The following is a 27,869-nucleotide window of genomic DNA, read 5'->3' as shown; positions in this document are numbered from 1 at the left end:
TTGCCTAACGATTGCGTCTGAAGCCTGGCTTGTAGCACAGCTATCCTTGCCGCAAGGCGATCGTTCTCCTGTATATTATGAGTACAGCGATTGAAATAAGAAGGCATCATGTTAATGTTACTATTTAGCTTCGACTGGTGGAGGTCCTGAGGAACCACGCCCAGATAAAGTAATTAAAAAGTAATAACTATTACGTTGTCCGGTAGCACATGAAGAAACTTTCAAAGTTCTTGAAATGTCCCAGATTGACTGACCTTCATGTCTTATAGTAATGATGGACGGTTGTTTCTCTTTGCTTATTTGAACTGTTCTTGCCATATTATGGACTTGGTTTTTTACCAAATAGGGCTACCGTGCTTCTATACCTGCATTGCTTGCTGTTTGGGGTTTTAGGCTGGGTTTCTGTACAGTACTTTGAGATATCAGCTGATGTACGAAGTGCTATATAGATACATTTGATTTGATCTTTTGTATGCCACCCCTACCTTGTCACAAACCAACTGATTGGCTCAAATTTATTAAGAAGGAAAGAAATTCCACAAATACATTTTTAACAAGGCACACTTGTTACTTTAAATGCATTCCAGTTGACTACCTGTTTGAGAGAATGCCGAGAGTTGGCAAAGCAAGGCAAAGAGGGGCTACTTTGAAGAATCTCAAATATAAAATGTTTAGAAATTTTTTTGGCACTTTTTTGGTTACTACATGATTCCATATGTGTTATTTCATAGTTTTTATGTTTTCACTATTATTCTACAATGTAGAAATGTAGAAAATAGTGAAAAATAAAGAAAAACCCTTGAATGAGTAGGTGTGTCCAAACATTTGACTGGTACTGTATATATATTTATTTTTTTCAAAAATGTTGAGATCCAAATGGCACCGCATTGTAGGAATGACCCGGTTATTGACACTTGTTATTGACACTTGTGTCCTCATGACCTCATGACCTAAACTGTAATGTAAGGGGCCAACTCAATTTCCCAGGTTTTAGAATAAACGTCGAAACACTTATTTCAAATGCTCAAGTATCCGGATGATACAGTCCATGTATATGTGAAAGGCAAGCTATCAGACACCCTGAAACTAATCCCGCCCATATTGTGTAATTGCTGAAGATTTAAAATGCGGTCATATTCATACAGTATTTCCACACTGGTTTAGTGGCTAATATTTTACACATTCCCTGTTTACGAGGGGCGAAGTGCGTCTGTCTGATACGATATCTGCTGACTTGCATCAATAAAACGTCAAATCCAAAGCAGGACGAAAGCTTCGATTTACGGAACAGACGACGGTAGGAACACTCAAATTATTAAATAAGTGTGATTTTGATTAAATATGCAGAATAATTCGGTTTAGCTCGCTGCTAGGCTAGGCCTGAAGCCTGCGTTTTTGCTGCCTTGTGAAAGGGCGTGTTTGTATTGTTGCTCACTGTCTGGAGGACTTTTTCTTCTGCAAATAGGCACGAATGCATGCTAACTAAATTAGTAAAAGTCTACATGCATGTAGATACATATTTAGCTAACTAAATATTTTGCCCATGCGCTATGGTTTGCCTGAAACTGCCGCCACGCTTACATTTTAATAATGTTGCAGTCTGATCACTCCTATTTTATTTGTCCTACAGGTGATTCACACACAGTTGGACATTGTCGAACATGGCCCAGCTTCTAGAGTCTATGTCAGGTGCCTCCACTGGACAGGTCGTGGTGACAGACCACTTAAATTTCTGGGGCGGGTGCAGAGTTAAACCCAAGGATGGAATTAACGCGGAGCCCGTCCACGAACCTGCAACTGGTTTGTAGCATACTACAAACACTAGACCGTTTACTAAATCAAATGTTATTCGTCACATGCTTCGTAAACAACCGGCGTGGACTAACAGTGAAATGCTTTTACTCGTAGGCTTTCTGATTTAATAGAGCTGTAGGCCTATATCCCAGATGCATTGAATATATTTAGATACATTTTTACTACAATACAGTAATGTATCTCAGCGCACAGTTGACCAGACATAGATCTCCTAGTTATCCAGTATCTGGAATGTAAGTGTTAAGTTTCACTGACCTTTTATGTTGTTTAGTTTCCATTTATAATATTATTATCAAATAAAATGTATTTATATAGCCCTTTGTACATCTCCTGATATCTCAAAGTGCTGTACAGAAACCCAGCCGAAAACCCCAAACAGCAAGCAATGCAGGTGTAGAAGCACGGTGGCTAGGAAAAACTCCCTAGAAAGGCCAAAACCTAGGATGAACCAGGCTATGAGGTGTGGCCAGTCCTCTTCTGGCTGTGCCGGGTGGAGATTATAACCGAGCATGGCCAAGATGTTCAAATGTTCATAAATGACCAGCATGGTCAAATAATAATAATCACAGTAGTTGTCGAGGGTGCAGCAAGTCAGCACCTCAGGGGTAAATGTCAGTTGGCTTTTCATAGCTGATCATTAAGAGTATCTCTACCGCTCCTGTTGTCTCTAGAGAGTTGAAAACAGCAGGTCTGGGACAGGTAGCACGTCCGGTGAACAGTTCAGGATTCCATAGCCGCAGGCAGAACAGTTGAAACTGGAGCAGCAGCACGGCCAGGTGGACTGGGGTCAGCAAGGAGTCATCATGCCAGGTAGTCCTGAGGCATGGTCCTAGGGCTCAGGTCCCCTGAGAGAAAGAGGGAATTAGAGTGCATACTTAAATTCACACAGGACACCAGATTAGACAGGAGAAGTACTCTAGATATAACAAACTGACCCTAGCCACCTGACACAAACTACTGCAGCATAAATACCGGAGGCTGAGACAGGAGGTGTCAGGAGGCACTGTGGCCCCATCTGATTACACCCCCGGACAGGGCCAAACAGGAAGGATATAACCACACCCACTTTGCCAAAGCACAGCCCCCACACCACTAGAGGGATATCTTCAACCACCAACTTACCATCCTGAGACAAGTCTGAGTATAGCCCACAAAGATCTCCGCCACGGCACAACCCAAGGGGGGGCGCCAACCCAGACAGGAAGATCACGTCAGTGACTCAACCCACTCAAGTGACGCAACCCTCCTTGGGACAGCATGAAAGAGCACCAGTAAACTAGTGACTCAGCCCCTGTAATGGGATTAGAGGCAGAGAATCCCAGTGGAGAGAGGGGAACCGGCCAGGCAAAGACAGCAAGGGTGGTTCGTTGCTCCAGAGCCTTTCCGTTCACCTTCACACTCCTGGGCCAGACTACACTCAATCATATGACCCACTGAAGAGATGAGTCTTCAGTAAAGACTTAAAGGTTGAGACCGAGTCTGCGTCTCTCACATGGGTAGGCAGACCATTCCATAAAAATGGAGCTCTATAGGAGAAAGCCCTGCCTCCAGCTGTTTGCTTAGAAATTATAGGGACAATTAAGAGACCTGCGTCTTGTGACCGTAGCGTACTTGTAGGTATGTACGGCAGGACCAAATCGGAAAGATGGGTAGGAGCAAGCCCATGTAATGCTTTGTAGGTTGGCAGTAAAAAAATTAGCCCTTGCCTTAACAGGAAGCCAGTGTAGAGAGGCTAGCACTGGAGTAATATGATCAAATATTTTGGTTCTAGTCAGGATTCTAGCAGCTGTGTTTAGCACTAACTGAAGGTTATTTAGTGCTTTATCCGGGTAGCCGGAAAGTAGAACATTGCAGTATTCTAACCTAGAAGTAACAAAAGCATGGATTAATTTTTCTGCATCATTTTTGGACAAAGTATTACCTCACTATTTGGGGCCAGCAAAAGTTCACTGACCAATTTACAATATGCCCCCCCCTCCAAGATTCTGTTTGCCGGTTAGATGTTTGAAGTGTTTATTTGTCTTTTTCATCTGGTGTCTGCAGGGCGTAAGCTGTGTGACATGTTTCCATGTGGGAAAGAGGAGGTGGACCAGGCCATCCAAAGTGCACATACTGCCTACCTAAAGTGGAGCAAGATGGCAGGCATGGAGAGGGCCCGAGTTATGCTGGAGGCTGCTCGCATCATCAGGGTGAGACATGTCATGTGAGCAGAATGCTGCATAATTTCATAACATTGCTGTTAGAATTAGAATATAAGCTACTGAACAGAGAAATTATAGTTATAGTATATTTCTCTTTAAATAATTTCAGACTTTTCATGAGTGCATTGCATTCCATACCTCTTTACAGTGTACAGCAGGGGTGTGGAGTTACATTTAATGAATCTTTGTAAGTGATTGCCACTCCGACATTGCTCTATCCAATATTTATATATTTCTTAATTCCATAATTTTACTTTTAGATTACTTTTAGATTTGTGTTTTTGTGAACTTCATGAAACACAAGCATTTCGCTACACCCGCAATAACATCTGCTAAATATGTGTGTGACCAATCCAATTTTTGTTTGATTTGAGGACATAAATTGCTGATTGGAACATTCTTGCTATTATGCATCATCCCAAATATTAGTGGTGAACTGAAGTTGCTTTCAAGGTTTCTGGGAACAGTGCCAGGAAAGTTTTGAAAATGTTACACAAAATAATTGAACTTGAAAATGTGCAATCCTAGTTATTTATTAAATGCACAGGAATAGTACACTGTAAACTCCAATGTGCTGTCTACTCAAAACCTCTGAGGAAATCTGTTTCACTTTATGAGTACAGTTACTTACAGATCTTTTGTGGTCATTACTCAAACAGTTTTGAGTTGTATAAGCTTGAAACATTTTTGTAATACCCCTACGAAGCCACGCCTTCAATATAATTTCCCTAAGAGCTCTTTGTCTTTTTGAGGAATTGTTGAGTTACCATCCATGACTGTATTTTATTGTAACAGAGACATGGTTGTTGAGTTGGTTCATATTCAGTCCTGTGGCCTTCACCATGTGAGTTCCTGGGTGAATATTATCGTTACCTGCCGACCCCAGGGTTAGAGCGCTGGGCCAGTAACCGAAAGGTTGCTGGATCAAATCCCCGAGCTAATAAGGTAAAAGTTCTGTCCCTGAACAAGAAAGTTAACCCATTGTTCCCCGGTAGGCCGTCATTGTAAATAGGAATTTGTTCGTAACTGACTTGCCTAGTTAAATAAAGGTTAGTGAGAGAGCGATAATTAAAGTCTTTAGGACATTACATTTTTCGTGAGGCCTTATTTTGAGGCCTAGCTTTACAGTTTAGAGGCCACATCACACCTGCAAGTGGCACAATTCCGGTATCTTTCCAAAAATTCCCAGATTTATAAAAATGCTGGGAGGAGGATTTCCAGGAATCTTCTAATCGGGATTTCTAGAAAACCTGGGAAATAAGATTAATCAATCACTCAATGTACATTGACTCCCTTGGTGGACTGCACTAGCATTGAATAGTCCCCGCGATATGTGACTTTTAAGGGAAGTCAGGAACCAATACACACAGTCAGTCGGGAAAGCAAAGGCTAGCTTTTTCAAACAGAAATTTGCATCCTGTAGCTCTAACTCCAGAATGTTTTGGGGCATTTCTCTACGGCTGGCCATGCTTTTCTCCTGGCTACCACAACCCCGGCCAACCGCTCTCCATCCCCCGCAGCTACTTGCCCAAGCCTCCCCAGCTTCTCATTCACCCAAATCCAGATAGCAGGTGTTCTGAAAGAGCTGCAAAACCTGGACCTGTACAAATCAGCAGGGCTAGACAATCTGGACCCTCTCTTTCTAAAATGATCTGCCGCCATTGTTGCAACCCCTATTACCAGTCTGTTCAACCTCTTTCGTATCGTCCGAGATCCCTAAAGATTTTAAATCTGCCGTGGTCATCCCCCTCTTCAAAAGTGGTGACACTCGTCCCAAACTGTTATAGACCTATAGCCATCCTTCCCTGCCTTTCGAAAGCCAAAGCAAGAAACAGATCACTGACCATTTCGAATCCCACAATATCATAACCACCATCGATAAAAGACAGTACTGTCATTGCCGTCTTCATTGCCCTGGCCAATAGCTTCCAATACTCTACTTAGCAAACTGGATGCAGTCTCAGTCTCACAGTGCCACCCGTTTGTCACCAAAGCCCCTTATACCACCCACCACTGCGACCTGTATGCTCTAGTTGGCTGGCCCTCGCTACATATTCGTCGCCAGACCCACTATGCTAGGTATAGCTCCGCCTTATCTCAGCTCACTGGTCACGATAACAACACCCACCCGTAGCATGCGCTCCAGCAGGTATATCTCACTGGTCATCCCCAAAGCCAACACCTCCTTTGGCCGCCTTTCCTTCCAGTTCTCTGCTGCCAATGACTGGAACGAATTGCAAAAATCGCTGAAGTTGGAGACTTACATTTCCCTCGCTAACTTTAAACATCAGCTATCTGAGCAGCTAACCGATCACTGCAGCTGTACATAGCCCATCTGTAAATAGCCCACCCAATCTACCTACCTCATCCCCATATTGGTTTTATTTACTTTTCTGCTTTTTTGCACACCAGTATTTCTACTTGCACATCACCATTTGCTCATCTATCACTCCAGTGTTTTTTTGATACATTTGAATTACTTCGCTACTATGACCTATTTACCACCTCACGCCATTTGCACACACTGTATATAGACTTTCTTTTTTTTCTATTGTGTTATTGACTATGCTTTTTTATTCCATGTGTAACTCTGTTGTTGTGTCACACTGCTTTGCTTTATCTTGGCCAGGTTGCAATTGTAAATGAGAACTTGTTCTCAACTGGCCTACCTGGTTAAATAAAAAAACATACAAAAACACAGATATGAAGAACAATTTCAAAATGTCAACCTGCAGTAGAGCATGCTGGGTAAAAGTTCATTTCTTTAAAAAATGTGGTTATGAATTCTCATTTAGTTTTGAGTCAGTACCACAAACATTTGAGGTAATAATGTTTTTTCATTGACTCGGTTCAACTTACTAGAGGTTTACAGTGTGCTGTACCTCAGTGATCACCCATTTTTTTTCTAAAATGTGATCTCGGGAATCAAACCCACTACACTGACGTTACAAGCTCAATGCTCTACCAACTAAGCTACAAAGGACCACTATTCCCAATGCTGTTAACAGGAGAGAAGAGACAACATTGCCAAGTTGGAGGTGATCAACAATGGGAAGTCTATCACAGAGGCCCGGGTGGACATTGATGTTTCCTGGCAGACCTTAGAGTACTACGCTGGCATTGCTGGCACACTGGCAGGTAGGAACACACTCTGTGGAAGACCTCTATAAACAAAATGATTTTGACCAATTACCATCTTATGCTATTGTGGTTCTTAAACACATATACATTGTATTCTTATAGGCTTGACTATTTTCTTATCTTTAAACAATGTATTCTTCACTTTTCTTTGTCTTTTATGCTTATGGGCATAGTGACAGGTTTTTAACTTTTACTGAATGATTCATAACACAGACAAATTTGTTGCACCCTAATAATGAATCACACAACTACAATATATCTGCAATAGCATTCATAGCAATGTTACAGTTGACCTTTCATTCACCTCAGGCCAGCACATCCAACTGCCTGGAGGATCCTTTGCTTACACCAGACGGGAGGCCCTGGGGGTATGTGTGGGCATTGGGGCCTGGAACTACCCCTTCCAGATCGCCTGTTGGAAGTCTGCTCCTGCCCTGGCCTGTGGTATGTTTGCCATGACCTCCAGTGTTCATATGCATTACCATCACCCTGTGGAATGTTTTTTTTTTTTTTTTTGCTTCACATTTCGGTTATGATGAGATGACTTAAAACTAGTCAATACATATTTCATTATTTTGTATAATGAACGTATCTGTTCTTCTCATGGAAATTTAAATGAACTATGCATATGAAGAGGAATAGTAGATTTTGAACCGGTATCTCTGAATGTCTTTTAGAGACTGATTGTACTGTGAGTGATACTAAGTATTTTATTTATTTCCGTGTCTCTCTTTATCCCCAGGTAATGCCATGGTGTTCAAGCCTTCTCCTTTCACTGCTGTGACCGCTGTGATTCTGGCTGAGATCTACAAAGAGGCTGGGGTACCTGATGGGCTCTTCAACGTGGTGCAGGGTGGGGCGGAGACCGGCACCCTGCTCTGTAATCACCCCGGCGTGGCTAAGGTGTCCTTCACTGGCAGTGTCCCAACTGGGAAGAAGGTACAGACTGAAACAAAATACTTTATTGTGTGTTTACCAAGGTCGTAATCATTAGGCACCAAACATAAGAAAACAGACTGAAACAGGGAGGGACTACCTAAACTAGTCCAATAAGAAATGCTTGTTTCAGTTGTAAAATATTTTGCCACTGTGTCCTCTGAGTACAATCCTAAATTCTTGTCATGGCAAGCCTTAAGTCACCTCTATGTTCATAATCTCAGTCTCACTGAAACTCACAGCCAGTAATTGACCTCTCTGGATCTATTGATAACGAGAGTAACTTGAGAAACCGAATTGCTTCTCTGCTCATCAACGACAAGACCACTGAACAAGAGTTTGTACTGTTAGGTGACCTAAACTGGGATATGCTTAACACCCCGACCGCCCTACAATCTAAGATGGATGCCCTAAATCTCACACAAATGATCAAGTAACCTACCTGGTACAACCCTAAATCGGTAAACATGGGCACCCTCCTATATATCATCCTGACCAGCCTGCCCTCTAAATACACCTCTGCTGTCTTCAACCAGGATCTCAGCGATTACTGCCTCATTGCCTGTGTCCGTAAAGAACAAAAACATCTTGTGGCGTACTGCATTAGCATTGAATAGCCCCTGCGATAGGCAACCTTTCAAGGAAGTTAGGAACCAATATACACAGGCAGTTAGGAAAGCAAAGGCTAGCTTTTCCAAATACAAACTCCACAAAGTTCTGGAACACTGTAAAGTCCATGGAGAATAAGAGCATCTCCTCCCAGCTGCCCACTGCACTAAGGCTAGGAAACACTGTCACCACCGATAAATCCATTATAATTGAGAATTTCAAAAAGCATTTTTCTACGGCTGGCCATGCTTTCCACCTGGCAACCCCTAACCCGGTCAACAGCTCTTCACCCCCACAGCAACTTGTACAAGCCTCCCCACTTCTCCTTCACCCAAATCCAGATAGCTGATGATCTGAAAGAGCTGTAAAATCTGGACCCCTACAAATTAGCTGGGCTAGACGATCCCTTTCTAAAATTATTAGCCAAAATTTTCGCAAAACCTATTACTAGCCTGTTCAACCTCTCTTTCATATGGATTCTTATATCTCCCTCACTAATTTTAAGCATCAGCTGTCAGCAGCTTACTGATCATTGCACCTGTACACAGCCCACCCAACTACCTCATCCCCATATTATTATTGTTTTCCTCCTTTGCACCCCAGTATCTCTACTTGCACATATATCACTCCAGTGCTTAATTGCTAAATTGTAATTATTTACTATTTGTTGCTTTTGTCGCACTGCTATGCTTTATCTTGGCCAGGTTGCAGTTGTAAATGAGAACTTGTTCTCAACTGGCCTACCTGGTTAAATAAAGGTGAAATTAATAAATTGGCTACCCAGACCATTTGCTTTGGGTTTTGTTTTCACTGCTGCTACTTACTGTTTATTATCTATGCATAGTCACTTTAGCCCTACCTATATGTACATATACCCCCTGTATATAGCCTCCTTTATTGATTATTTAATTGTGTTTCTTTAACTTTTAAATTATTTAATATTTTCTTTCTGCATTTTTGGTTAAGTGCTTGTAAGTAAGCAATTCACGGTAAGGTCTACACCTATTGTATTGGGTGCATGTGACAAATGACTTTTGATTTATGACCCATATTCTTTGTCACCATCACCACGATCAATGTTAGGGACAACACTGCCATCTAGAAGTAGTTATTTATCATACAATATAATGGTCAGTAGGAGGCAGTGTAGTCCTGCAATTGTCTAAAACATCTGTCAGACAAGACTTGTTCATTAAACATTCATTTGGGAAGTACTATTCCCATGGCCATACCTTTTTTAACACTATTGATATGATTATTGGTCAGTATTCATTTATTTCAGTTCTCATTGGCTAATTGGACCTTTCCTACAATCATGTTCTCTCTTCCTTTCAGATCATGGAGATGTCTGCGAAGACTGTAAAGCAGGTGACTCTGGAGCTGGGAGGGAAATCACCCCTCATCATCTTTAAGGACTGTGAGCTGGAGAACGCAGTGAGGGGGGCGCTCATGGCTAACTTCCTGACTCAGGGAGAGGTGAGCTCTCAATGTTAACCGACTTCTTACTTTACTTTCAGTGCTGACTGACTTCTTACTTAATGTCCCAATACTGTTGTCTGTATTGATGTACAGTGTTTTCTACAGCGCCGGCTGTCGTCTAAACAGCCAATTACAGACACATTTTCAGCCGGCTTCTTTTTCCACTTAAATTAACTAGGCTACTTTTCAATTCGCTAGTCAAAAAAAAAACGGCCAAGCTGTCTCCCTCACGCGAGAATGAACAATGTGCATCTTCTAGCAATCTATTGATAGTTTAGGTGCCTGTCAGTAACAAAGCGATCAATGACAGGGAAACGCTACTAGTTTGACAGTCTGCTGTCTGTCCCGCCTCCTGTGGGTAGTGTGATTTGTGTGTGCTGTGGTTGGTTGTGTAAAGAAATTCTGCAGAGGTGGAGAGGTTGCTTCTTTATTGTCTCTCAGTGTATTTCAGGGCTCTAGAGTGCTACCATTTTACTTTCATATGCGGCTAAAAATTGATGTGCAAATTGAAAGCTAATTTATAGCTACAAATCTTCTTTTGTCTTTTTTTTGTCTTACTGCCATTTTGTTTAATAGCTGGTAGCTAATAACACAAGGATCATATAAATAATTTCTTATCTCTATGCAAATAACTACTTTGCAACAGTGCATGGGGTGCTGTGCGCATTGAGTGAAGTGCTGAAAGATACAGTGCCTTGCGAAAGTATTCGGCCCCCTTGAACTTTGCGACCTTTTGCCACATTTCAGGCTTCAAACATAAAGATATAAAACTGTATTTTTTTGGTGGGACACAATCATGAAGTGGAATGACATTTATTGGATATTTCAAACTTTTTTAACAAATCAAAAACTGAACAATTGGGCGTGAAATTATTCAGCCCCTTTACTTTCAGTGCAGCAAACTCTCTCCAGAAGTTCAGTGAGGATCTCTGAATGATCCAATGTTGACCTAAATGACTAATGATGATAAATACAATCCACCTGTGTGTAATCAATTCTCCGTATAAATGCACCTGCACTGTGATAGTCTCAGAGGTCCGTTAAAAGCGCAGAGAGCATCATGAAGAACAAGGAACACACCAGGCAGGTCCGAGATACTGTTGTGAAGAAGTTTAAAGCCGGATTTGGATACAAAAAGATTTCCCAAGCGTTAAACATCCCAAGGAGCACTGTGCAAGCGATATTATTGAAATGGAAGGAGTATCAGACCACTGCAAATCTACCAAGACCTGGCCGTCCTAAACTTTCAGCTCATACAAGGAGAAGACTGATCAAAGATGCAGCCAAGAGGCCCATGATCACTCTGGATGAACTGCAGAGATCTACAGCTGAGGTGGGAGACTCTGTCCATAGGACAACAATCAGTCGTATATTGCACAAATCTGGAATTATGGAAGAGTGGCAAGAAGAAAGCCATTTCTTAAAGATATCCATAAAAAGTGTTGTTTAAAGTTTGCCACAAGCCACCTGGGAGACACACCAAACATGCGGAAGAAGGTGCTCTGGTCAGATGAAACCAAAATTGAACTTTTTGGCAACAATGCAAAACGTTATGTTTGGCGTAAAAGCAACACCCTGAACACACCATCCCCACTGTCAAACATGGTGGTGGCAGCATCATGGTTTGGGCCTGCTTTTCTTCAGCAGGGACAGGGAAGATGGTTCAAATTGATGGGAAGATGGATGGAGCCAAATACAGGAAACCTGATGGAGTCTGCAAAAGACCTGAGACTGGGACGGAGATTTGTCTTCCAACAAGACAATGATCCAAAACATAAAGCAAAATCTACAGTGGAATGGTTAAAAAATAAACATATCCAGGTGTTAGAATGGCCAAGTCAAAGTCCAGACCTGAATCCAATTGAGAATCTGTGGAAAGAACTGAAAACTGCTGTTCACAAATGCTCTCCATCCAACCTCACTGAGCTCGAGCTGTTTCGCAAGAAGGAATGGGAAAAAATGTCAGTCTCTCGATGTGCAAAACTGATAGACATACCCCAAGCGACTTACAGCTGTAATCGCAGCAAAAGGTGGCGCTACATAGTATTAACTTAAGGGGGCTGAATAATTTTGCACGCCCAATTTTTCAGTTTTTGATTTGTTAAAAAAGTTTGAAATATCCAATAAATGCTGTTCCACTTCATGATTGTGTCCCACCAAAAAAATACAGTTTTATATCTTTATGTTTGAAGCCTGAAATGTGGCAAAAGGTCGCAAAGTTCAAGGGGGCCGAATACTTTCGCAAGGCACTGTACCTTTGTGGAAGCGCACAAGCATAGAAGTTGGTTGAATTTACCCAAAAGTCTACTAAAGCGACTTTATCCTTGTGTTTCTTGGATATTTACATAGTTTTGTTCACACACTAGATTGTTGTTCAATGTTAGTTTGAGATTTCTAAACTGCTACTAGCAAGGTGATGTCAGAGAATCTCAGCCGTTACCACGGCTCACCCAAAATCGGTAATTTACCACATGTTTTTCCAATCTGGAAGGTAAATTTGATCAATAATTCAATCATTTTGCTGTGTATTTCGGCTGGAATAGAGGCATTAGAATGTACCAGAGGCAACCAAAATATAGGTTGTTCTGTGAAATATTTTGGGGACTTGTGAGAAACACTGAATGTAGCACAGGGATAAGCAACTTTGATGGGTGCGGGTGCCATTAAAAAAAAATCTGAATTCATCAAGAGGGGCCCAGTGGCTCGCGCGTCTGCTAGCCCTTATCCATACCCACATATGCAGTGGAGAGACATTTTTTTTAAAGTTTCATAGTTATTTCTTGCAATTCTATAAATTTTGCTATGGTGCTGAGAGAATAATTTGCAGTTTTACAGCTATGTCCTGCAAATTCTACACATTTTGTCATAGGGTGGAGAGAAATGTTTGCGGTTTTCTAATATGATATTTGAGTGAGTGACTAACAATCAATGGGAGCCACTCGGTCGGTAATTCGACATAATTACTACGAGTTTAGATTGGTAAATTAGCTAATTTACCAATATTTCCATAATTTTAGCTGACATGGGCTAATTGACTGTCAGTAGTTAGGTTTCCATCCAATTGGTGAATCTTTATGCAGATTTTAGAATATTTGCATGAAGAAAATATGCACATTTTTCATGAATCGGATAAAGTTCAGTGTGTTTGAATTGCATTTTATACTCTACAGATTTAGTTTTGTCAAACTGTTGCGTTAAATAGCAAATGTGCCTACTTTGGTCTTGGCTCATGGGCTCTAGTGTCCAAGTTTACTGCGATATAATACTTATTATATCAATATTTGCACATATAAAGGTGTTTCCACCACCACCATTTCTCACATAATTAATTTTAATTTTTGACTTTACTTGCGTTAACTTTGGATGGAATCGTGGTTAGTGACTGACATGATGAGAAACCAATGCACAACCACAAATCTAAATTGCACGAGGAGTATTCTACTATTCTAACTCTCAACATAAGTTGAGACCCCGACTGAGTTCCAAAAAAAAATGTAATTGATGCCACGGGCTGCCAGTTGCCCATCCATGATGTATAATGTACAGGAGTACTGTATTACCTTCTCCATGCATGGATATTGGACAAGAATGCTATAAGAATGCTGTTTATTGACTATAGCTCAGCATTCAACACCATAGTACCCTCCAAGCTCATCATTAAGATCGGGGCCCTGGGTCTGAACCCCGCCCTGTGCAACTGGGTCCTGGAATTCCTGACAGGCTGTCCCAGGTGGTGAAGGTAGGAAACAACACCTCCACTTCGCTGATCCTCAACACCGGCCCCACAAGGATGCGTGCTCAGGCCCCTCCTGTACTCTCGGTTCACCCATGACTGCGTGGCCACACACACACCTCCAACTCAATCATAAAGTTTGCAGACAACACAACAGTAGTAGGCCTGATTACCAACAATGACGAGACAGCCTACAGGGAGAAGGTGAGGGCCCTGGGAGTGTGGTGCCAGGACGATAACCTGCTCAATGTCAACAAAACAAAGGAGCTGATCATGGACTTAAGAAAACAGCAGAGGGAGCACGCCCCTATCCACATCGACGGGACAGCGGTGGAGCAGGTAGACAGCTTCAAGTTCCTCGGTGTACACATCACTGACGATATGAAATGGTCCACCTACACAGACCGTGTGGGGAAGAATGCACAACGGTGCCTCTTCAACCTCAGGAGGCTGAAGACATTTGGCTTGGCACCCTAAACCCTCACACACTCTTACACATGCACAATTGAGAGCATCCTGTCGGGCTGTATCATCGCCTGGTACGGCAACTGCACCGCCTGCAACTGCAGGGCTCTCCAGAGGGTGGTGCGGTCTGTCCAACGCATCACCAGAGGCAAACTACCCGCCCTCCAGGACATGCCCTCCCGATGTCACAGGAAGGCCAAAAAGATCATCAAGGACAACAACCACCTGAGCCACTGCCTGTTCACCCTTCTACCATCCAGAAGGCAAGGTCAGTACAGGTGCATCAAAGCTGGGACGGAGAGACTGAAAAACAGCTTTGATCTCGATGCCATCATGCTGGTAAATAGCCATCACTAGGTGGCTTCCACCCAGTTCCGTAACACTGCACCTTAGAGGCTGCTACCCTATATACATAGACTTGAAACCACTGGTTACTTTATGAAAGTGACTAGTGTTCCATTATTGTTTACATGTTTGCTTTACACTCATATGTATATTCTGTAATCTATTCTACTGTATTTTAGTCTATGCCATTTCGACATTGCTCATCCTAATATTTATATATTCCTTAATTCCATCTCTAACTTTTGGGTTTGTGTGAATTGTTAGATATTACTGCACTGTCTGAGCTGGAAACAAGCATTTCGCTACACCTGCAATACACATGTTTAGCTGATGTTATGTGACCAATAATATTTGACTTGATATTTTTTCTGACCTTGATTTAAGCATATGTGAAGCTTGGCTTTCCTTACCCTTTGAACTTGTGATACATGTATCTTCTTCCACTCTTGGTTTCTATTGAGTTGAACTCTATTGACTTACTATCATGTTGACATGCAACCTTCTTCACCAACCGCCTACCTCTGGTCTCCCCTGTTTAGGTGTGCTGTAACGGGACACGGGTGTACGTGCAGAGGGAGATCATGCCTGTGTTCCTGGAGGAGGTGGTTAAGAGGACCAAGGCCATCCAAATAGGGGACCCTCTCCTGGAGAACACCCGCATGGGAGCCCTGATCACTAGGCAACACCTGGACAAGGTGCTGGGCTTCGTCAGCCAGGCCAAGAAAGAGGTATCAGTAAATTAATGTGCAACCTGGATCGTGTTCAGTAGGGTACTGTGGCAGACCAGGGGGTTTGGTCAAGGCGTGTACCCAGATCAGACACGGACAGTGAAGGATTAGCTCATTTTCAAGGGTGTTTATTTAAATAATAGATCAAAAAGGATAGGTTTCGCCCATGAGACCCTCTCCGGGATACCGTCTTCGGGGTTCCGGGTCTGGCTGTATCCTGTCGGGCACAAAACTGAACCCCCCCCCCCGCCATCCTTCAGTCTACTGTTTGTCTGAATTTTGTACCTAACCCAAATAATCATGTTGTGATCTGCAATGTAATTTTTTTTTGTCAGCCTTTGTCTAATACAAATCTGTTTTCCTTTAGGGAGCAATGGTTCTCTGTGGAGGGGAAGCCTTTACCCCGATTGAACCCAAACTGAAGGGAGGTTACTACATGTCTCCCTGTGTCCTGGGTGGGTCTTGTTTAATCATAATTACACCAATTGTCATGCTCCATAACACTGTTGAATGGTATACCGGTACTGCAGTAATGTCATGGTACCAAAACATCACGATACTTATGATGCCAACATTTTAGAATACTGTAGTACCGTTTCATATGATACTACTGACTTTCAGCCCTACTGATCTAAAGAAACTGCTGGCGTCCTTACAAAAAAGGTTTGGTGTTCTAAAAGTGCAGTAACTGCAGTTGACTTTTATTTTGGATGCACCTACTGCAGAATAACGGCAGTGTACTGCAGAATAACGGCAGTGTACTGCAGAATAACGGCAGTGTACTGCAGAATAACGGCAGTGTACTGCAGAATAACGGCAGTGTACTGCAGAATAACGGCAGTGTACTGCAGAATAACGGCAGTGTACTGCAGAATAACGGCAGTGTACTGCAGAATAACGGCAGTGTACTGCAGAATAACGGCAGTGTACTGCAGAATAACGGCAGTGTACTGCAGAATAACGGCAGTGTACTGCAGAATAACGGCAGTGTACTGCAGAATAACGGCAGTGTACTGCAGAATAACGGCAGTGTACTGCAGAATAACGGCAGTGTACTGCAGAATAACGGCAGTGTACTGCAGAATAACGGCAGTGTACTGCAGAATAACGGCAGTGTACTGCAGAATAACGGCAGTGTACTGCAGAATAACGGCAGTGTACTGCAGAATAACGGCAGTGTACTGCAGAATAACGGTGCATTTTGAATGCAATATTTTCAGCATACTGTAGTAATACTGCAGTCTTTTTTGTAAGGACGCCTGTTACAAAATGTTTATAAAGTCAGTATTGTTTATAAATTCAGTTGAATTTAAGCAACAGCCATTAGTCTTTTGTATACGCAGGTCCAATAATATCCAGCTGTAATCAGCCAACCAACTCATTACCAGCCCTCACTCATCTGCTTCTCTCCGTACGTTCTTCACACTTGTCTATTTCTCTGGCTTTAAAAAATATATATATCATTTAACCGTGATGGCGAGCGGGGATACAGACCCAGACCCTGAGTCTTCTGTTAGATTTGTACATTTGTTACATTGGAGCACTGTGCAAAGCAGCAGTGTTGATGCATTGTATAATTTCCTCGCCAGTTATAACGGCGAGCACAGGCCAGTCTGCATAGACTTTGCAAGTTCCCTGTCATGTAGCCGCTGATTGTCCGGGAGGGAAATTGAGCACCGTTTCATAACAGGCACGCTTGCAGCTTTTATCTCCAGTCTAAACTGTTAAAGAATATGACCCCTATTACCGGAGATTCCTTTTCTTTCTATCCGGATTCGTGCCCATTTTTTATATAATTTCACAAACCATTTAGCGAGCCATTTTAAACTAATCCTGGGTCTCTAATTTATTAGTTTGATAACTAACAACGTTCAGTCATGATACCTAGCTAGCTAACAGCCTGGTAACTTGACAGTAGGTTTAGGCAAATTTGATTTGCACAGGAAGAAAGGAAAAGGCTCTGCTACTCATGAGATGTGCTTCAAAAGGTAGGATTCATATAGGCCTAATGTAAGCCTAAACTATATCAAAATCTATGTATTTCTGGTGCTCCTTAATCTGTTTGGTGCCTAACGTTTTAAAAGGTGTGTTTTAACTGAATAGTAAAGGTTTTATGCAGTGTTTTCCTCATACTGACACAATAACATGCAGATCATTATGCAGTGTTTTGTCCTCATACTGACACAATAACATGCAGATCATTATGCAGTGTTTTGTCCTCATACTGACACAATAACATGTAGGCAACTTAATAGAAGAGGATGGGCTCGTGGTAATGGCTGGAGTGAAATGGTGTGTTTGATGCCATTCCATTTGCGACGTAAGACATTTATTATGAGCTGTCCTCCTTTAAGCAGCCTCCACTGATGTATATTCCTTCCTCCCATTCTTCCAGCCAAATCACAGGTAGGCCTTTGCAAATATTAGCAAAGCAGCAATTCTATGCGGTCTACTATTATACGCTGAACAGTGTGAAGTTAAAAGTCAATGTGCTCTACTTAGAAGTGTGAATTTCAGTGACTGGGTATTGGAGAACATTTAGAAAACGTGAACAAGCGTCCAGGGCAAACAGGATGTACCGTGCTCCAGTCAAATTGGGCATCCTCTGCACCCCTATGCACACATACCATTTGAAATGATGAGCATTTATTTTTATGATTTTTCTCCCCAATTTTGTGACATCCAATTGGTAGTTAGTCTTGTCCCATCGCTGCAACTCCTGTAGAGACTCAGGAGAGGTGAAGGTCGAGAGCCATGCGTCCTCCGAAACATGAACCTGCCAATCTGTACGGCGTCTTGACACACTTAACCCGGAGGCCAGCCACACCAATGTCTTGGAGGAAATACCATACGACTGTTGCCTGAAGTCAGCGTCCATGCACCCATCCCGCCACAAGGAGTCGCTAGAGCGTGATGGGTCAAGGACATCCAGGCCAGCCAAACCCTCCCCTAACCCAGACAGCGCTGGGCCAATTGTGCCCCGCCTCATGGGTCTCCTAGTTGCGACCGGGAGCAAACCCGGGTCTGTAGTGATGCATATAGCACTGCGATTTTAAAAAAAAAAATGTATTTCACCTTTATTTAACCAGGTAGGCTAGTTGAGAACAAGTTCTCATTTGCAACTGCGACCTGGCCAAGATAAAGCATAGCAGTGTGAACAGACAACACAGAGTTACACATGGAGTAAACAATTAACAAGTCAATAACACAGTAGGGAAAAAAAAAAAAAAAAAAGGGGGAGTCTATATACAATATGTGCAAAAGGCATGAGGTAGGCAAATAATTACAATTTTGCAGATGAACACTGGAGTGATAAATGATCAGATGGTCATATACAGGTAGAGATATTGGTGTGCAAAAGAGCAGAAAAGTAAATAAATAAAACTATGGGGATGAGGTAGGTGCAAATGGGTGGGCTATTTACCAATAGACTATGTACAGCTGCAGCGATCGGTTAGCTGCTCAGATAGCTGATGTTTGAAGTTGGTGAGGGAGATAAAAGTCTCCAACTTCAGCGATTTTTGCAATTCGTTCCAGTCACAGGTAGCAGAGTACTGGAACGAAAGGCGGCCAAATGAGGTGTTGGCTTTAGGGATGATCAATGAGATACACCTGCTGGAGCGCGTGCTACGGATGGGTGTTGCCATCGTGACCAGTGAGCTGAGATAAGGCGGAGCTTTACCTAGCATGGACTTGTAGATGACCTGGAGCCAGTGGGTCTGGCGAAGAATATGTAGCGAGGGCAAGCCGTCTAGAGCATACAAGTCGCAGTGGTGGGTGGTATAAGGTGCTTTAGTGACAAAACGGATGGCATTGTGATAGACTGCATCCAGTTTGCTGAGTAGAGTGTTGGAAGCCATTTTGTAGATGACATCGCCGAAGTCGAGGATTGGTAGGATAGTCAGTTTTACTAGGGTAAGCTTGGCGGCGTGAGTGAAGGAGGCTTTGTTGCGGAATAGAAAGCCGACTCTTGATTTGATTTTCGATTGGAGATGTTTGATATGAGTGGAAGGAGAGTTTGCAGTCTAGCCAGACACCTAGGTACTTATAGATGTCCAAATATTCAAGGTCGGAACCATCCAGGGTGGTGATGCTAGTCGGGCATGCGGGTGCAGGCAGCGATCGGTTGAAAAGCATGCATTTGGTTTTACTAGCGTTTAAGAGCAGTTGGAGGCCACGGAAGGAGTGTTGTATGGCATCGAAGCTCGTTTGGGAATTAGATAGCACAGTGTCCAATGACGGGCCGAAAGTATATAGAATGGTGTCGTCTGCGTAGAGGTGGATCAGGGAATCGCCCGCAGCAAAAGCAACATCATTGATATATACAGAGAAAATAGTCGGCCCGAGAATTGAACCCTGTGGCACCCCCATAGAGACTGCCAGAGGACCGGACAGCATGCCCTCCGATTTGACACAATGAACTCTGTCTGCAAAGTAATTGGTGAACCAGGCAAGGCAGTCATCCGAAAAACCGAGGCTACTGAGTCTGCCGATAAGAATATGGTGATTGACAGAGTCGAAGGCCTTGGCAAGGTCGATGAAGACGGCTGCACAGTACTGTCTTTTATCGATGGCGGTTATGATATCGTTTAGTACCTTGAGTGTGTGTCTGAGGTGCACCCGTGATCGGCTCGGAAGCCAGATTGCACAGCGGAGAAGGTACAGTGGGATTCGAGATGGTCAGTGACCTGTTTGTTGACTTGGCTTTCGAAGACCTTAGATGGGCAGGGCAGGATGGATATAGGTCTGTAACAGTTTGGGTCCAGGGTGTCTCCCCCTTTTGAAGAGGGGGATGACTGCGGCAGCTTTCCAATCCTTTGGGATCTCGGACGATATGAAAGAGAGGTTGAACAGGCTGGTAATGGGGGTTGCGACAATGGCGTTGGATAGTTTCAGAAATAGAGGGTCCAGATTGTCACGCCCAGCTGATTTGTACGGGTCCAGGTTTTGGCGCTCTTCCAGAACATCTGCTATCTGGATTTGGATAAAGGAGAACCTGGAGAGGCTTGGGCGAGGAGCTGCTGGGGGGGGGGCTGTTGGCCGAGGTTGGACTAGCCAGGCGGAAGGCATGGCCAGCCGTTGAGAAATGCTTATTGACGTTTTCGATAATCATGGATTTATCGGTGGTGACCGTGTTACCTAGCCTCAGTGCAGTGGGCAGCTGGGAGGAGGTGCTCTTGTTCTCCATGGACTTCACAGTGTACCAGAACTTTTTGGAGTTGGAGCTACAGGATGCAAACTTCTGCCTGAAGAAGCTGGCCTTAGCTTTCCTGACTGACTGCGTGTATTGGTTCCTGACTTCCCTAAACAGTTGCATATCACTGTGATTATTCGATGCTATTGCAGTCCGCCACAGGATGTTTTTGTGCTGGTCAAGGGCAGCCAGGTCTGGAGTGAACCAAGGGCTGTATCTGTTCTTAGTTCTGCATTTTTTGAACGGAGCATGCTTATCTAAAATGGAGAGGAAGTTACTTTTAAAGAATGACCAGGCATCCTCAACTGACGGGATGAGGTCAATGTCCTTCCAGGATACCCGGTCCAGGTCGATTAGAAAGGCCTGCTCACAGAAGTGTTTTAGGGAGCGTTTGACAGTGATGAGGGGTGGTCGTTTGACTGCAGCTCCGTAGCGGATACAGGCAATGAGGCAGTGATCGCTGTCTTCAACCAGGATCTCAGAGGAGGTGTATTTGGAGGGCCAGTTGGTCAGGATGACGTCTGAGGGTGCCCTTGTTTACAGAGTTAGGGTTGTACCTGGTGGGTTCCTTGATTTGTGTGAGATTGAGGGCATCTAGCTTAGATTGTAGGACTGCCGGGGTGTTAAGCATATCCCAGTTTAGGTCACCTAACAGAACAAACTCAGAAGCTAGATGGGGGGCAATCAATTCACAAATGGTGTCCAGGGCACAGCTGGGAGCTGAGGGGGGTCGGTAGCAGGCGGCAACAGTGAGAGACTTATTTCTGGAGAGAGTAATTTTCAGAATTAGTAGTTCGAACTGTTTGGGTATGGACCTGGAAAGTATGACATTACTTTGCAGGCTGTCTGCAGTAGACTGCAACTCCTCCCCCTTTGGCAGTTCTATCTTGACGGAAGATGTTATAGTTGGGTATGGAAATCTCTGAATTTTTGGTGGCCTTCCTGAACCAGGATTCAGACACAGCAAGGACCTCAGGGTTAGCAGAGTGTGCTAAAGCAGTGAGTAAAACAAACTTAGGGAGGAGGCTTCTGATGTTGACATGCATGAAACCAAGGCTTTTTCGATCACAGAAGTCAACAAATGAGGGTGCCTGGGGACATGCAGGGCCTGGGTTTACCTCCACATCACCCGCGGAACAGAGAAGGAGTAGTATGAGGGTGTGGCTAAAGGCTATCAACTGGTCGCCAAGAGCGTTAGGGACAGAGAATAAGAGGAGCAGGTTTCTGGGCATGGTAGAATATATTTAGGGCATAATGCGCAGACAGGGTTATGGTGGGGTGCGGGTACAGCGGAGGTAAGCCCAGGTCCCGGGTGATGATGAGAGGTTGTATCTCTGGACATGCTGGTTGTAATGGGTGAGGTCACCGCATGTGTGGGAGGTGGGACAAAGGAGTTATCAGGGGTATGAAGAGTGGAACTAGGGGCTCCATTGTGAACTAAAACAATGATAACTAACCTGAACAACAGTATACAAGGCATATTGACATTTGAGAGAGACATACAGCGAGGCATACAGTAATCACAGGTGTTGAATTGGGAGAGCTAGCTAAAACAGTAGGTTAGACAGCAACAGCTAATCTGCTAGCACGACAACAGCAGGTAAAATGGCGTTGACTAGGCAACGGGGCCAATAGATAAAACAAACGAGATCAGTGTCCAGGGAGCAGCGGTGGATGGGGCAGGGAAGCTGGACTGGCGAGTGTTATCCAGGTTTAAAAAACTAACAATGACTAAATAGCTTGTAGCTAGTTAGCTTCTGGGGGTTCTTGAGTGTGTTCTAAAAAATTTAAAATAATAGCGATTCCGTATCACATTGGGTGAGGCAGGTTTCCGGGAGGTATAAACAAATTAAAAATCAAAAAGAAAGTAAATATGGGTGTTTGGGACGCGGCGATGCAGACTGTTAGCAGGCCTGTGCTAGCAAGCTAACAGTTCGTAGATAGCTAGTTGTGAAGATCCAGCTGAAAAATGTTCCGTTTGCGGTGGGAATCCGGGGAAGAATCCGGGGATGAAAAATAAGTAGGTCCGTTATGCTCTGGTTAGAGTCGCGTTGTTCGAACTGGCGAGCGCTTTCCGGGCTGAAGGTTAGCTGATGACCGGTTAGCTGAAGACCGCTAGCATGGCTGGTGGTTAGCTGGCTAGCTTCAGTTGAGCTTCAGTTGAGGGGTTCCGGTTCCGAAGTAAATATAAATACTTTAGGAAAAATAGCTATATTGGGTGAGGTGGGTTGCAGGAGAGTATTTGGAAGCTTAGGTTTAGCAAAAAGTTTTTAAAGAGATATGTAAAAAAACTAAAAAGAAACTATATATACAGGGGACACGACACGACAGGACAGGACGACTTACTGCTACGCCATCTTAGAATGCAGTGCCTTAGACCGCTGCGCCATTCTGGAAGCCATGAGTGCTTCTTAAAGTCATGTTTTTTTTTTTCAAATAATTTTCATTCAAATCATATGGTTTGGTTTCAATACTTCAAAAGTTAGGTCAAGGCAGTCACAAAAATAGATAGTTGTTGGTTAAATTGTGATTTTTAATGAATGGGGCGAATTTGGAGCGGTTTTTCGTGGAGCAGTTGGAAAGGACGTGGAGAGCAAGGAGCTCTGGTAGTGACTGTCCAGTCTATATTTGGAGCTATGACTGTAACTCCACATTTTGTATCTAACTTTATATGTAACTCCACATCCATGTATTCCAACACAGACAACTGCACAGACGACATGACGTGTGTGAAGGAGGAGATCTTTGGGCCTGTAATGTCAGTGATGCCCTTTGACACAGAAGAGGAAGTGCTGAAGAGGGCCAACAACACTACATTTGGCCTGGCCTCTGGAGTCTTTACCAGGTACAGTACCAGACCCATACACATTTAATCTTCTACCATAATCTTTCCTCAATTCCTTGCATCCTCTCTCCTTGGCTCCTCAAAATGTATTGGGTAAGTTCTGATGGGAGGGGTATTGGACTTTGTCCTCCAAATAGGTTGAGGAGGTGAGGAAATAAGATTCAAGGAATAGCGGGAATTGAGATGGAGACTTCGAATCACTAACTTGTCTCGTACACTGAGTCTCTCTTCCTGTTCTCGTTTCCCTGTAGGGATATATCCCGGGCCACCGGGTGGCTGAGAACCTGCAGGCTGGAACCTGCTTCATCAACAACTACAACATCAGCCCTGTGGAAGTACCCTTCGGAGGGTACAAGCAGTCTGGTATGATGATGATGATGATAATAATAATCCATTCAATGTAATTAATGTTTGTCAGGACCCTACTTACGAACCCATAGGAAAAGAGACACTATTGTCACATATTATTGGTTTGAATATGTCAGCAGATCTGATGTTGTAACAGTGCCATAACGGTAATATGAAATGAAGGAATAATAATCAGATTTTGTTACCATTACAGCACTTTTGCAACAAAGGAATAACAACAAAAATAGAAAGCAAGAGAGCAGATGGGGATAACAAGACATTACATATTCCTCATTAGATGGATGTGTTCTATGTGGTGCTCATTGCTCTCTTTCTCCGCAGGTTTTGGCAGGGAGAATGGCCAGGTGACCATCGAATACTACTCCCAGCTGAAGACTGTGGTTGTGGAGATGGGAGACGTGGACGATTACTTTAATTGTTAACTTACCAATTAAGTGCCAAGGAAAACCAAGACCTATACGCTACTGTCCTTGAGACGTTTGGTGTATTTGTGCATCTGAGGAATGTAGCATTGCTATTGATAGTTTATAACAGCAAGTAACTAACGTGGCTGGTCTGTCTGTACAATGTGTGAGTATGAGGATGTCACCAAGTGCTAAAAAGCCTAGTCTTCCCCCACTTGGTCAATACATTTAATACTTTGCATTTCAGCTGTGATCCTAGCCAAAGTCAATATGAAGAAGCGTTCAAACGGTTCCCATGGTCCGTCACTTTCTAGCACATGTATCTCTCACATTTTGAATAAAAGTTTGTAATACTCCGTTTTCTATTCCCCACAACATTGTATTCCATTTCAGATTTTTGATACTTAAGAATATAAAATTCATTTAAAAACCTCACAACAAATTATAATTCACATATAAGTGATGGTACTTAACAGGCCTGAGTGGGACCAATATTAAATCCACTACCCCATTCAGAAGTCTAGCACATGGGGATGTGTACAACCTCACCACAGATTCTAAGATGTGTAATGTGTGTGAAGTTGAAAGCTGGATGGAATAATGATTACCATGCACGTACACTTCAGAGGTAAAGAGGTAGGTTGTGACCTTTACAGCTAAGACGAGACCTACTGACACCAACCCAGTAAAATGGACTCCATAGATATTAGCCAGACAAACATTTCCTTAAATATAATTTATTATACACGACTTACTGTACATACCCTGGTTTCATGAATTATATGTATGGTTTTATTTGGCAAGAGCTCAACAGGATCTGGCTGAAACGGACCAATCACCTACCAGTAGGCTGAGAATGGGGTATAAACAAAAATGAAAACCAAGTAAAGAAGAGCCTTTCACATTTTCTCTTCAGTGCAGGTCATTGGAATTCCCATATGCCAGGGCCAGGTCATGATGAACATCCCAAACCCAGGGTCTCACAGAGCTGGAGCGGCGTGCTGGTTGGGTTTCTCTTACAGGACAAGATAACGTATCCTCTTCTGAAAACATGTAGAACAAAGAGTCAAAAATCCTAGAATTGTCCAATGCTGGCCTGCTGACCATATACTTACCTGGAGTGTAACGTCTCCAATAATGGCCACAGCATCCTAGCACCCGGTTCAAGACTGCTGACACTGAGGTGAGAACAAGCTGGATAGTAGATGAACTAGGATGCATGCCTGTATGGATCGGGAGACAGTGGGTTTTATTTGCGAACAATTAGTCCTAACTAGACCTAAACATGTATGGAAAGTTGACACTTGTTCGAATAGGGCCCGCAGGTAGCCTAGTGGTTATAACGTTGTGCCAGTAACCGAAAGGTTGGTTGATCGAATCCCTGAGTTGCCACGGTCAAAATCTGTCTGTTCTGCCCCTGTTCCTAGGCCGTCATTGTGAATAAGCATTTGTTCTTAAACTGACTTTTAAATTGTATTTTACCTTTATTTAACCTGGCAAGTCAGTTAAGAACAAATTCTTATTTTCAATGACGGCCTAGGAACAGTGGGTTAACTGCCTTGTTCAGGGGCAGAATGACAGATATGTACCTTGTCAGCTCGGGGATTTTAACATTCTTACCACTAGGCTACGCTGCCGCCACCTGGTTAAATAAAAATAGTAGGTTACTGCAAGCCCGCATCGATATCTGGGCTGATCTAAACTTTATTCCAATGGGAAAGTGGTATTGCTGGTAGGCTACGCTGTCAGCAGGTAAACCTATATAATAGTCTATATTTCATCCGATGATGTCATGAAGATGCATCTGGAAAAGTGTATATCTCGCCTCCCTCTGAAAAGGCTATTTTGTTCCCACTAGGCAACAGCCTAGATCAATTGATCTACCATTCACACCCAGGTGGTTCATTGTGCTGTTGCCTCCATCGGGTAACTCAGCGGCGTGTGTGTAGGCTGTGCTTATAGAAATTGTACAGGAGAGGCTTTACAGGCTGAACTTGCGACTAGATCCATTGGGCAAGCTGTTGATATGTGGGCCATTTGTCCGTATCAAATAAATAATAGGTCTACATTATCATCACTACAGGCCTGTGTACCCGCCATGATGATGGAAAGAGACGTCAATTAAAACACCAAAAAAGTGTAGGAATAATGACAGATGGTCGCGTTTCGCTGCAGCAGATGAGGTTACAGAGCAGCGCGCTTTTGTGCTGTTCCCAAAGTGCACGGTGATAAAAGGCAGACTTTCCTTGGGGGGGGGGGGGGGGATCAAATTGACCCCGTTCTGTTGTAAAACTGCTGCGTGAACAAAACATTTTATGAATGGAACGTTTAATCAATGATATAAGCCCCTCGTTGCGTTGACCAGTGCACTGTTTCCGATGCTGGAATTATTTGAAAGTGGATGAATGTGCACAAGTAGCCTACTTTTTGAAGTGGTTTGTTTGACAGTCCGATGAAAACATCGTGCCTGCTTGTGTACATTCCACATCGCACAGTTAAATAACATATGTGACGAAATTACATCTTTTTTTCACCTCTGGTCATGGCCGAAATCAAATGACATTGACTAGTTTGGTTGCGATATCGGCGAATATCTTTTCGCGATACTCTACATCACAAATCGTAAATAGGCTATAGCCTAGAAACTCTTAACAGATTAAGAGAGTGCTGATAATGACAGTTTACCTTAGCAGTAGTGACAGTGTTTCCCTGAAGTGCAAATAGCCAATCCGATTCCCGGATCAGGACTGTTGTTTAACAACTAATTATGGATGTGTGGATCTCAAACGATCAAGTGCGAAAAACTTGTTCGCTTGATTGTCGCTGCCCAGGTCGCGTCTAATCTTGATTTTTTTTGCGATTTCTGCCATCAGAATACAAATATCGCATTGAAAACACGGGTGTATACTCATAAAAGTCTCATTGTGATCTGATTGTGTTCAAATCTGGTTGACCATCTCCGCAATGTATGCAGATTTTTACTGTTGGCCTACCTCTGACTTCTACTGAAAGCGCATACAGTGGGCGACGTCATCGAACACCGCCCACAATCAGAATAAAAATAGTTTGGGACTTGAGAGTAGTGGATATAGAGAGGTTTCGTTCGTTTGAGTCCGTAATGAGTCAGCAGAAATATAGCAAGCAAAAATAAAGGGATTGCAAAAGCTTTACTACAACCAGGGTTGGTAAGGGATTACATAACCCAGTAACTGTAATTCGTTACATTACCAGTCAAAAATATTGTAATCAGATTACAGATACTTTTGAAAACTAGGTGATTACTTCGAAGATTACTTTTAAATTCAGAAAGGAGGTTTGTAAAAAAAACATTTGACACCTATGTTTTCTCAATGACATTCAAATCAGCATTGAATGAAGGCGCAAATTTAAATGTGTTCCACTTGAGCGAGTCTGACTACAAATCAGTGAACACTATGATGACACACCAAATGGGTTTGATGGATTGCAAAGAGCAGGAATAGGCTTTTGTAGGCTACAGTCCGAGCTGTGTCTTCCAGTGGTACGACTGCTGTAGGCATTCAAAGATTATCCAATTTTTTAATAAACGCTTGGAGGTAAGGATGACAGCAGTGGTATAGTCTTCG

At 43.1% G+C, this 27,869-nt stretch overlaps 1 protein-coding gene and 1 long non-coding RNA gene across 2 annotated transcripts; one reads left to right on the top strand and one right to left on the bottom strand.

The window, feature by feature from the left end:
• The first annotated feature begins 1,014 nt into the window (after nucleotides 1–1,014).
• Nucleotides 1,015–24,635, top strand: aldh9a1a.1 (aldehyde dehydrogenase 9 family, member A1a, tandem duplicate 1). The gene is given in 13 exon segments (XM_046300283.1): nucleotides 1,015–1,297; nucleotides 1,631–1,800; nucleotides 3,859–4,004; nucleotides 7,025–7,154; nucleotides 7,467–7,601; nucleotides 7,900–8,096; nucleotides 10,038–10,178; nucleotides 15,264–15,452; nucleotides 15,820–15,907; nucleotides 23,350–23,491; nucleotides 23,743–23,753; nucleotides 23,756–23,854; nucleotides 24,182–24,635. Coding segments are annotated over 12 exon segments (1,518 nt in total). The 5' UTR covers nucleotides 1,015–1,297; nucleotides 1,631–1,661; the 3' UTR covers nucleotides 24,283–24,635.
• A 356-nt stretch (nucleotides 24,636–24,991) lies between these two features.
• On the bottom strand, nucleotides 24,992–27,258 carry LOC123996682. Its single transcript, XR_006832023.1, has 3 exons — nucleotides 26,950–27,258; nucleotides 25,380–25,487; nucleotides 24,992–25,307 (listed from the first exon to the last, which is right to left on the bottom strand). It is a non-coding gene; the product is annotated as an uncharacterized LOC123996682 (long non-coding RNA).
• Between the last annotated feature and the right edge of the window lie 611 nt (nucleotides 27,259–27,869).

The sequence above is a fragment of the Oncorhynchus gorbuscha genome, linkage group LG15, assembly GCF_021184085.1.
Source record: "Oncorhynchus gorbuscha isolate QuinsamMale2020 ecotype Even-year linkage group LG15, OgorEven_v1.0, whole genome shotgun sequence".
NCBI lineage: Eukaryota > Metazoa > Chordata > Actinopteri > Salmoniformes > Salmonidae > Oncorhynchus > Oncorhynchus gorbuscha.
Note: the sequence above shows the minus strand (reverse complement) of the source record. Positions and strands in the feature narration are given on the sequence as shown.